The sequence below is a fragment of the Lepidochelys olivacea genome (genome assembly GCF_965140295.1).
Source record: "Lepidochelys olivacea isolate rLepOli2 genome assembly, chromosome: 1".
NCBI classification, from domain to species: domain Eukaryota; kingdom Metazoa; phylum Chordata; order Testudines; family Cheloniidae; genus Lepidochelys; species Lepidochelys olivacea.
Window position 1 is genome coordinate 270,152,230 of NC_140411.1, and position 12,200 is coordinate 270,164,429.

The 12,200-nt window shown below is 40.7% G+C and overlaps 2 protein-coding genes across 8 annotated transcripts in view; one reads left to right on the forward strand and one right to left on the reverse strand.

Annotated features, from left to right (window-relative positions):
- CCDC38 (coiled-coil domain containing 38) overlaps positions 1 to 9,298 on the forward strand; it is a 38,867-nt gene extending 29,569 nt beyond the window's left edge. For all 7 annotated transcript variants that reach the window (XM_084650648.1, XM_084650647.1, XM_084650649.1 and 4 more), the window contains 3 exons: positions 724 to 929; positions 5,935 to 6,028; positions 8,575 to 9,298. In XM_084650648.1, the coding sequence (XP_084506774.1) occupies positions 724 to 929; positions 5,935 to 6,028; positions 8,575 to 8,685 (411 nt within the window). In that variant the 3' untranslated portion in view covers positions 8,686 to 9,298. The remainder of the gene's footprint in view (positions 1 to 723; positions 930 to 5,934; positions 6,029 to 8,574) is intronic.
- A 129-nt stretch (positions 9,299 to 9,427) lies between these two features.
- Positions 9,428 to 11,637, reverse strand: SNRPF (small nuclear ribonucleoprotein polypeptide F). The gene is made up of 4 exons (XM_084650726.1): positions 11,504 to 11,637; positions 11,210 to 11,335; positions 10,370 to 10,434; positions 9,428 to 9,534 (listed from the first exon to the last, which is right to left on the reverse strand). Exons 1-4 carry the CDS (start codon positions 11,504 to 11,506, stop codon positions 9,468 to 9,470), a joined length of 261 nt encoding a protein of 86 aa, XP_084506852.1. The 5' UTR covers positions 11,507 to 11,637; the 3' UTR covers positions 9,428 to 9,467.
- Positions 11,638 to 12,200: the final 563 nt, after the last annotated feature.

Genomic DNA, 12,200 nt, shown 5'->3' on the forward strand with positions numbered 1-12,200 from the left:
AAGGCACATCATATTTCAGGGCAATCTGAGTAACTGCGGATTTTAGAGTCTGCCTTTAAACAGAAAGCTGGTCTGAACCTTAACTGTAGCAGAGCTGGTATTCAACTATGACGCTGTCACTGCTTATCTCTTGTGAAAGAAACCCACTTCTTGGGTCCAAGGCCATGTCTACACCAGAAAAAAAGACAGGTGTTTGTAATGAGGTAGATTTTACCTGATAGATAACAAATTATAAAATCCTTGTGTAAACAGGATAAATTATAGTTTACCTTACTGTAGCTGCTGCAGGTGATCCCTGGGCTGCCCCTTAGGGGCCACAGTTCAGCCAGGGACTTAAACACATGCCCAGCTATAAGCATGTGAAAAGTCCCATTGACACACATGTATGCATGTACGTAAGTACTTTGCTGAATTAGGGCCGTAGCTCAGGAAAGAATAGACTGAGGTATTTATCACCAAAACGCTAAGGTGGAATTTCCTTGAATTCCATGGCTGCATATTTGTTGTTTTTCATAAGGTTAAACTGCTTCTGTTTTTTCACCATTCACATAACACAAACATCGTCCTCCTATTGATGTGATTACATGTGACTGTCACATTGATAGTAAATACACGTGTATATTGTCTGTTGCTTTAAGGAATTTACAGAAATGCTATTATATTCAAATATCACTCATGCAATATTTTATAGGCTCTTACAGATTTGTTTGTGTTTAATCTAAGGACAAAATGCTACATTCACTTACTAAAAAGGTAGCAGAAGTGTACAGAGTTAGTGTTGGAGAAGTAGACGCATCAAGCATTAGCTCCATTCAGATGTTGAAGAGAATAGAGAATCGAATTGAAGAACTGTGTGAATTGTTGGAGTCAGTTCCAAAAGAAAATATTGAAGCAATTGAGAAAATTAAGATGAAAGAAAGAAGGCAAAGGTAAAGTGAATGTTCAATACAGTAACTCCTCACTTAACATTGTCCCAGTTAACGTTGTTGTTTCGTTGTTACCTCGCTGATCTATGAGGGAACTAGCTTGTTTAAAGTTGTGCAGTGCTCCCTTATAACGTTGTTTGGCAGTTGCCTGCTTTGTCCACTGCCTGCAGGATTCTCTGGAAGAGCAGCCCCTCCTCGTGGAGATTAGAATCAGGGGGGGCCAGGAGCCCTCCCCCCTCATCAGCTCCCCTAAATCCCCTGTCAGGTCCTGTGACTCAGCAGCTGCCCAGCAGCAGTTCAGCTATCCCTCCCCCGACTGTCATGTGCTGCTCCTGTCCTGTCCTTTGCCTTGGAGCTGCTCCCTGGAGCTTCCGGCTTGCTGGGAGTTGGGGGAGGAGGGGGGGTTGAAAGGGATGCTGATATCAGGATGTCCCCCTCCTCCTGCCCCCCCACCCCGCTCCGTACCCCCTCTCCATAAAGCAGAGGAGGGGGACAGGGCTCAGGGACAGAACAGAGGGAGCTTGCTGGAAGCTGTTGCTTCCTGTCTGAACTGACTTATGCTTAAAAGGGCAACGTACTTAAAGTGCAGTCAGCGTACTTAAAGGGGCAATGCACATCTCTCTCTCTCACTCATGCATGCACCCCCTCTCCCCCCCCCCCCAGCACTTTGGAAAGTCAGCACCTGCGGAGCGTGCATGTGCTATTAGGAGAAGGGAGTGGTGCGCTCCAGCTGGATAGTGTGGGCTCATCATCATGTTCCATTTTTGCCCCCCACTTGCTGTGGCCCAGGGCCCCCGGAAACCTTAATGCACCTCTGAGCATGGGATATGAAGGACTCGTATGGTGTCTAATCTCAACCAGTGGTTATTGGGTTTAGCAAACTGAGATGTTTTTACTTTTATTAAATGGACAAAAACGTATGACTTGATGGGCAGTCTTGTCCTAGAATAATAGAGAGAAACAACCAGGGAATGAGGTCAATGGGAGTAGGGAGCCAGACCCTAACCCATGTGTTATAGTGATAATATGACAGAGGAACACCATCAGGTTATAGTCACTAACAATCCACTATAGTTCAACTTTTTGCCCTATTGTACATGGGAGTGTCTGGTTGGTCCTCAGTAGCCTATTATTTGTTATCTGGAGGTACTATATTTGTACAGCTATGTTCCAATGGAAACAAATGGATTGGGCAATTTTTTCTTCCTGTTTTTCCTGTTACTTTTTTTTAAAGAGATAGTGCCAGTGAGATAGTATGAGTTGGAGTTCTCAGGGGAGCAAACATCTTGCCAAATGCTCCTTCTTTGGATGTTACTATATTTCAAAGCTGGGTTTACCACAGGTCAGAAAAACAGTTCATTTAATGTGATATCACACACAAGTTTTTCAAAAAACATAAAAGAAACTGTTTAATATACAAAAACCCTCAGAAATTTGAATACAACACTGATCTCATAAAAGGCCCCAATTATATTTTTATGTTCTAAGCGTTTCTGGAATTATTTTTTCTACTTTTGGTGCAGAAACAGGTCTACACTTGTTTTGTTATATAATAAAAATGCTTTTGTTTTATGTTAGGGAAGTTCAATCATGAGTTAAATATTTATACTGTGGTATATTGGAATATCATAGTTGACATTTTGTATGAATATTACAATAAAAATACAAGTAGCTAAAAGGTTTTTCTTTTCTGTCAGTACACCAGATGTATCTGTTGAAACAAGGACACATTTAAATGTTTCAGGACTAGGAGTTGCTTTTAGTTGATCTATTACAAAAACAACAAAGTGGAGATATGGCTACTCCCCAGCTGCATGGTGCTGGATATCTATTCTGGGACATCAACAGCTCATTTAAAATTAGGGCATGTCAAGCATGTTCAAAACATCACACATAAAAACAAAGTTTGGCTTTTCCAAATAACAGCAGATTTTTCTTTGCAGCTGGAAGCATCCTTCAAGTCCCAAAGCTCCGACTTGTTCTAAACTGCCATAGGGTCCCTGGTGCACTAATTTTTCTTCTAGTAGAAGAAGGTGGCAGTTTCTACCTTTAGCATGCATCAGACCTCTCAGCACAAGAGGAAGGGATTCGGAGGAGATATGCTCCTTGCCATGAATCAGCAGGAAAGCTGGCTTTGTAAGGCAGAGATTCCTTTCCTGATGAGAGGGGCTGAGCATGTTACCTTTGCTGCACTACTTTCACAAAAGCAAGGGACTAAGGCCCTGCTGATCCTGCCAACACACACGAGTGGTCCCATTTTGTTGAGAAACTAGCCACATAGATTCCAAGCCCAGAAGGGACTATTGTGATCATCTAGTTTGACCTCCTATAACACAAGCCATAGAACTTCCCCAAAATAATTCCTAGAACAGATCTTTTAGAAAAACATCGAATTTTGATTTTAAAATGGTCAGTGATAGAGACTCCACCATGACCCTTGGTAAGTTGTTCCAATTGTAAATTACTCTCATTGTTAAAAATGTAATCTTATTTCCAGTCTGCATTTGTCTAGCTTCCACTTCCAGCCATTGGATCATGTTATACCTTTCTCTGCTAGACTGAAGAGCTCATTATTAACTATTTGTTTTCCATTCAGATACATACCAAGTAATCAAATCACCCCTTAACCTTCTCTTTGTTAAGCTAAATAGATTGAGCTCCTTGAGTCTATTGCTGTAAGGCATGATTTTTAATCCTTTAAGCATTCTCAGGGCTCTTCTCTGAACCCTCTCCAATTTTTCAACATCCTTCTTTAAATGTGTACACCAAAACAAGACACAGTATTCGTGCAGTGATCACAGCAGTGCCAGTTGCACTGATTTGGGTTGTGGGAGCATAGATAATATGACAATTAATAAAGCTACTGCTATTGTGTGATTCCACAAGGTGCCATAAAGCAGTAGCTATCTGGGAAAAGAAACTGGCATCTGTTTTAGCTGAATTCCAAAGTTAAATAAATGTCAAGGCAGTTACAGCATGCTTTGTCCTTGTGTTAAATTACCCAGCAAAAACAGAGATAAAACACCTGGCAGGCGTATTATGTTCCAACCTTGACAGTCATGTCTAGTCACCAAAAAATTATTACAAATTTAAGGAGTTTTGTATGAAAATTCAGAACAAACTTATCTGATGTAATGCAGGTAGTTTACCTCCAGTAGCTCATTTTGTTACTGTGGTAATTTTTTCAAATGGTTTCAATTTTTTCAAAAGTTGGTTTGCTCTTTTGAGGAGAGAGGTTGCCTGACCATTCCTGGTAACTTAAGAACTTCTTCATGGACATGAATAGGGGTTTGCAGGATCAGAGCCTAAATGTGGGGCTTGAGCTTTGATTCTCTCTACATGGCAGCCTGTTGTGAAGTGAGTTGGGTTCATTAGGTTTGTTTGGGTTTTTTTTTTTTTAGCAATAATTAAGGATTCCACTGCAAAAAGCCACCATCCTGTTTTTAATTGACACTTTTGCATTAACACTATGATGTAATGTCTAATATAGTGAATAGTTATACTGTACTGCCCCCTTATGGGTTTTATCAGTATATGAGCTACTTAAATAGTATACAAAACTTTTTATGCATTAGCTACATTAGTGTGACCAGAATTTTGTAAAGCCTCTTTGTTTTTTCCTCATATCGTACATTTGGTAACTTACAGTTTGCAGTCTACTGTACACCCACCACAGAAAAGAATAAATAAAGCATACAGCATCAAAAAAGTATGCCTGAAAAAAACAGGACAGTAATGTAGCTGGAAGGCCATTCTTTATTCTGAGTGATTACTAAACTCACACCCCAGCATGATGTGAAGGGACAGATTGTACTTTTGGATGGATGTGCCATCTTTCAAAGAAGACATAAAAGCCCACACCTGAGCACATGTGATAAAGATTTTGTACCCCGTTATGAAAGATGTGAAAGAAAGTTAGCTAGTTCTGACCAAAGCCCAATTTGGTTAACTGTATTGTATCTGCCTACTGCCTTCCCATCCCCTTCCGACATACCTTGCAGTTTCAAGAGGATATGTTAGTATATGCTTCCTGTTCAACCTAAATAATGTCACTGTGCACTGTGAAACTGCTACCATGTTCCACCCTAGAACTGGATAAAATTATTTCAGCAATAGTTCCTAAAGTGTTTTTGACCTATTAGTTATACATATGTATAGTCATTTCTGGGGTAGAATATGGCAACTATCTAACAGTGCACTACTTTTGGAATGTCAGTGTGATTATCCAAGCTCGGCTTTGGCTAGGTCAGTGTTTGGCTAATTTCTGTTTTTCAAAAAAGTGCCATGAGAATTTGAAGGTGCTCACCACTTGTCTCCAAAAGCAACAATTCCAGCAACACAATACCGCTTCTCACCAGTCTGTGGCATTAGTTTGATTTATATGGAGAGGAGAGTCTCGTCCTGTCAAAACACTTTCTATGTCATAAAGTTGTTGTTTAGAAGTATCCCATCTGAATGCTGATTAGGACCAACACCGTATAGCTTGTGAGAGCTGATGTAATCATAGTACAAGACTATGGTTTAAAAAAAAGTCTTAAAGAGGACAAAAAATTTAAAGGCAGTGACTGCCTTATGTGGAAATAACATCATGATACCCTTTCCTTCTCCCCTGCTCTGCAAGTTAGACATGATGCTCTTTTATAAGAAATAAACTTTGCTTCCATCAAATTCCTGAACAGTGACATCTAAAATCTGTTCCTGAATGTTACATCTAAAACAGTAATATTACTCTAGTAAAAAAAACAAGCAGCTATATAGGATCCCAGATTATTTTTAAAAATTCTAATCTGCAAACCTGCCCCACTTCATTCTCCTTAGTCATTTTGCTGGTAGTTCAGGAAAACACCTTCCTTGAACCAAGATAATTAACTACTATTTGAAAACTACTGTTTGTTGCCTCCAAAATTAAATTTAAAGAACAAAAAGAGTTTGTGTTAAAGTTTCAGACCTTTTTGTTCCTATCAATACCTTAGGAGTCACTAGCAAATTTTATTTTTCGCCACTGCAGATTACGTGAAGAAAAAAAGAGACAAGAAATGAAACTTCAGGAAGAACGACTGCAGTGTTCTCTGAAAAGAGCAACTGCAGCACCAAAGAAGAAGGTTTGCATTTAGTTTATTTTTTCTGAAAAGTCTGAGACCACGTGTATTTTTCTTAAGAAAAATCCTGTCCCCTTATAGCACTTTTAAAGTTAAATATTAGTATTAGCTTTACTTTTCCTATGCAGGAGAGAAATTTGCATGTAGTTATGACTAAAACATAAAACACTACTGATCATTAGTCTATTCAGTAAATAAATTTACAAAATTTGCAGTAGTAGTAGATCACTAAAAATAATTAATCCACTATAACTTATTTGACATCAGACAGGCCTTTTAGAATAAGAGCTAACTAGTATTTGGTGAAAACTCAATTATAAAGCACTAAAATATGCCAGCAACCAATTAGTGGAGTAACTGAAAATGTCTAGCCCTTATTTTGAATAGTAACTAATTGAATATTTCAGTAAAATACTACTTGAAGCTGGTTGAGGGAAATTTAAAGTATAATCCAGTTCAAGGTCCTTTTATTTAATTAAGAGGTCACATCATTAGCAGTTAGAAATCAGCAGAGAATTCACATTTCAAGAGCATACTTGAACTGTTTCCATGGCCTCAACTACAATATATAAAATGTACAATTCTATCTGCTTCATATTTTCTGGATGCTAGTACTACTCTGCATTCTGCTAGCATCATTATTCAAACTGAGTAGGCCTGTAAATGTAGAATGAATTATGCAACTGTTCAATTACAGCCAAAAAACAGGGTAAAATCAGAAAACTGAGTGAACATTATCACCTCAACCTTATTTCTTCCCTCTAACTGTATATGTTAAGGTACATCTTAATTATATAATGAAGTAAATGCAGTAACACTAATTACACATCTAAGATTATATAAGTAATTAATTTTCACTGTGTTATACAGTTTTATGTTGTCAGGGTTGTGTGAGAATTTAATGTGGCCCTCTATTAATAAATATGTAAAAACTTGTGCAGTTTCCAGATTGTCTGATTTTATCTCAACCTCCGAGACACACAATTTGAAGCATAGTCTTGTTTTTCAAATTAGGCAGGTGAAATAGCTGTGAGTGCTCTACTTATGCATGTTTTTCTATTTTGAAAAATGAGTTTCACGGAGCAAGCTAATGTACTGCAAATGCTCGTGTACATGGGTAACACCCACAAGTAAAATGATTCATATATTTGTTTGTAAGCTCCAGTCTTAATTGATTGACTGTGCCAGAAGCAGTGCAAGTTATTAGAGTAAACTGAAGAACAGGTAATTTCTAATGTTTCAGTGAGTTGTTTTAGGTGGCATATAACAAAAGCAGGTAAAACTTTCAGACACACAATATTGTTAAAGCTGGGTGTCTTTAGTCTTTTGCAGAGTGTAGATTAATACAAGTTTTGAAAAGTGGTGGTGGTAGATTCCAATTTCTCTCTGTTCTCTACCTCTAATCTTGGTAACAGCAGTATTGTCAGGCCTGCTAACAAGCTAGAATTGGGAGATTTCAGAGTAACAGCCACGTTAGTCTGTATTCGCAAAAAGAAAAGGAGTACTTGTGGCACCTTAGAGACTAACCAGTTTATTTGAGCATAAGCTTTCGTGAGCTATAGCTTACTTCATCAGAGGTGCTTCTTCCAGAGTGGGGAAGGGAGCCTTTCCATAGCCGCAGGCTAGGATCCAGGCTAGGAAATGATTCATTAACTCATGTATAAATGGTAGAATAAAAGGCAGCATACTGCCACAACAAAGAGAAGGCAGTAAGTGCCACATACTGATGCTAGTGCCATGGGAAGGAGCCATCCCAGCCCTGAGCCACTCAAGATTCTCATTCCTGCAAGTAGCTGGTATTTATAGCCTCTTATGTGCTCCAGTTTCTGACAGTCGTGCATTCACACACCCTTCTCTCCTCTACTAATTCTTGTTCATACACCCCTAACACCTCCAGCTGTTTAGTTCTGGTTTGTACTTCGCCTTTCTGAACTAAATCCATAGGGGTTTAAACTCTTAGATGTAATGTGCCATCACAGCCTCAGAAGGGTCATGGTCTTCAGCTGGTGATAACAGCAAAGCAGCTGTGAACTTCAGCCCAGATGCGCAGGCAAGGGTTGAGGACTTTTTTTTTTAAAATAAACTAATCAACTAACATAGTTTTATTCTTTTTAAATTTTAAAGTCCACTTATATTCTTAAGCAAGAATCTGCACGTTATAAACCAGACTAAGGCTATGATGTGCCAGACCTACACATAGCAAGAGACCTTGGGACAGATCCTCACCTAGTGTAAATTGCCATAGCTCCATTGACTTCAATGGAACTATGTAAATGTATAACAGCGGAGGATTATCTCCATTGTGTCACCCATCCAGCCACTGAGGCCATATTTTCTCTATAGGTAATAGAGCAGTCATACTTCAGGCAGCTTTGACTATTTCAGGGCAAAAATGACTCTTGGAATCATTGGGGCATAATGCAACTCTTCCCCCAATATAGAACTGTGAAAGTATTTCACAATGCAGTCCTATATAGACTTAATAGAAAATATGAGTCTCCATAGACGTAAATGTTTGTGTTCAACATTTTCCTTTTCCAACATTTCAGATGGGAAGAAAACTGGTATTTCGCTCACAGCCTCCAGAGATTAGACGGAAGGAGGTGTGCCCGAAAGAGAACAACACAAAAACGCAAGACGACTTGTTATTTTTCACTTGAGTTTAAAAGTAGTTGTACCTCCTTAAAGGTAGTTTTACAGTGCTGTAGCTTTTTCTTCCTACTTAGTTCATCTAGAGCAAAAACTACAGTACAGAATATTAATTTAACAGAACTTACTAACAAAAAGGAGTTATTAAGGGATCCTTATTATAAGTAGAAAACCTACTTTGTATATCTAATGTGAAAAAGCCCAGAATCTCTTCACTGCTTGTTCTGTAACACCTATTACCACTATCAACAGAGAAAAATGCCATTCCCACAACTTCTTCAGTATACTCCAGTGTAGTTAGCTTAGAAAGACAAGCTGTTTGCAACAGTAAAAAAATCCTCACTGACTTTTGAGCTGCTCTATATGACTGCAGTGCAACGAAAGAGATAAGACACCCGTTGCTACATAAAGTGATATATCACGATCCGGTTGATATGCACAACTTTAAAAATAAAATTTACCATGGGAAGCCACTTAGATGCAAGAGTTCACCTTTAAGAATAAAATAAAAGTAGTACACATATTAGTATTTTAAAATGTCATTTCATCCCATCAGCTATGTAATCTTATTTCTATTTCAGACTGAAAGATTTCCTCTAGCATTAATCTTGCAACAACCTTTAAAAAGTTTGACTTTAAATTAGATGGTTTTATACAGTTAAAAGTTTCCGTCCATACGAGAATACACTAAACAAACAAGTAACAAATTTTATATAAATTTGTACAGTAAAACTTCAGACTCCTTAACAAAAGTTGTGAAAAACTGATCTTTATTTTCCAGAAATATACAAACTTATTCTCTCATTTCTCCATCTTCTTCTTCTTCTTCTACTCCTCTGATGTACAGGACATTGTTACATCTGTAAACAGAACCAGAAGTTCTCTTAATTTTAAAGATGTTATTGTTCTGGCTTTCCCCAGATGAACACTAGCTTTTAACTAAGTTATGTGTTTTCCAAATTGAACTTGGACCAGCTACTTAAAAAACCCTCCAAATATCAAGTTTAGCAGGCCAACCTATTAACATATGTTGATTGTGATCCCACAGTCCAAGAGCTTTCCAGATGGTTCATTTTGTAACTGTCCATTATAACAGAGAAAATAAGTTATTTAAAGAATGACAGATTCATCGTACGTTAAGCTAATTTATTTTTAGGCCCAGAGCCTATAAACTTATGCTCATGTTTAACTTCAAGCACAAGAGTGTTTGCAGGAGCCGGGCCTTAATACATATGTAATAGTTTATTAGTACTCTGTTGAAATTCCTCCCTGCCACACACGCACTCTGGAGTCTCTGCCACCTGCTGATTGCTGTGAAACTGTTCAGTGCCTATTTAACTTCCTGATATTAGTAGTGAGATTTTCCTCAGCTACTGACAAAAGATTCTTATAAATATCCAACAAGAACCCAGAGAACCAATGAAAGACATCATTACAAAAGGAGAAATTATGAAACATTTGTGAGTTTTAGTGTTACTTCCCCCACCCCCGATAATATAGTTTTTTAGTGTAATCCTTTAATTGTAATATCTATTTCTATGCTAAACAGTCCCTGACAACGCTTTGTTAATGTCTTTAACATTGCACATTTTCAGGTTGCTTTAGGTTGAGTATTAGGAGTTGAACAGTTATGTCCATCTACAAATGTAATATGTCTACTATGTAATTTACAAAATACTCCAATTTGATAATTACCTTATCAAAACTTCACCAAGGTGTCCTGACAATGCACCATCTATGTATTCTTCTGTGTTTGCAAGCTTTTAGAAAAGAAAGAAAATATTAGCACAATTGTTTGAAAAAAATTCTCAGCCAGCAAGTAGTAAACTATTGTAAGGCTAAAGTCATTCTACAAGGGTTAATGGGCCCTTTTGGAGACTGGGTCTGTTCAATAGTAACTTGTACCTCATTAGAACACTTCATTTTATTATGCATGTAGCTTATTATGTTTTGCTTTTCATTTAGAAATGTGACCAGAAGTATGTAATATATAGCCAAGTATTGCCTATTGCTTTAGAACTAGTCTACAAACTAAACTTCCTGTAAGTGTACTTTTGAGGAAATTAAAACATATGTTTGCCATCAGGCTTCAAAGAAGTAATTACTGCTACTACTTATCAGTTCTTGTATAGCCCTTTTCATAAATTCTCAATCCAATCATACCTTCATCTTGGCCAAGGCTGCTGCGCTGCCCTGTACTGCTCACAGAGCTAAGCAGAACAGGAGCAGTGGGCTCCCTACCTACCTGTCAGATGACTTATTTGATACCAGACAAGTCACTCCCCTGAATAATCCTGACCCGCCCGCACCTGTGGGACCCGCCATCCCCTCTGAACCACCGTGATACACAGACAGACGCACACACCACCCACCTCTGGGCCCCTCTGAGCCCTGACACGTACCCAGCTTTGACCCAGCCCCCTCCAGCTCTGGGGCCCCCCGTCCCTCCTGAACAGCCCAGGCTGCCCGAGGGGAGCGGATCTCCCACAGCCCTTGGGGCCCCCCCGGGGCCGCCGCGTCCCGGCTCCCACTGACCTGCATGTTCATGTAGCCGTCAACAGACACCAGGTAGCCCTTGTACTCCATCCCCCACTTCAGCTTCACCATCACCGGCTTCCCCGTCAGCCCGTTCAGGAAGGGCTTGGGGTTCAGGGGCAAGCTCTGCGGGGCGCAAGTCACCACACCAGGGGGGTCAGGGCGAGCGGCCCGGATCCCGCGCGCCCCCCCCCACCCCGTTACCTACCGCCCCGCCCCTCCTCCGCCCCAGGGCGCCCCCGTCGCCGCCACCCCCCCAACCCCTCCCCGCCGCGGCGGCGGCGCCCCCCTCACCATGGTAACGCGGCCTGGCGCAAGGCAGCGGTAAAAACAAAAATTACTCGCAGGGCCGCACGTGCACCCGCTGGAGTCTAAGAGAAAGGCAGGAAGTGACGCCCGCGCCTCCACTTCCGGGAGGGCGCCCTGACCTTTCGCCTTTTCCCCGCCCACGGAAGCCTGAGTCCCATTGGGCGGGGGGGGGGGGGGCTGGCGCGCGAACGGCAAAGCCGGGCGCTGAGTGGCGGGACGGAGTTGGCGGGCGACGCAGTTCTTCGCGGAGACTGAAGCGTGAATGGCCACGCCCCTTCCCGTGCGGTAGCGGCGACCTGTGGCCGTTGGTTCCGTACCGTAGTCCTCTGTGTGTGTGTGTGCGCGCGGAGGCTGGAATTTGAATCTGCGCTTTCTTAGCGGTTTTATGATGGCGGTGGCGGGAGACAGACCGTCCCCAAGGCCCGGGGGGAGCCAAAGCACGTGGATCCCATTGCAGGGTCCGGGCCTTTCCCTGCAGCTACTTCCCGTGGCCTGGCCCAGTGACTGCTCCGTGCAGTGCTGTGCATTTGATTATTTAATTCATAGGCTTTTCCGTGCCCCATTATTTCTCCAGTTCCCCCGTGGCCAGAGCAGCCGAGTGCCTCACAAACCTGAAGAACTTAGTTCTCTCTCTTCGCTTTTGAAAACTACTCAACCGTTTCGCCTAAAAATATTTCCAAAT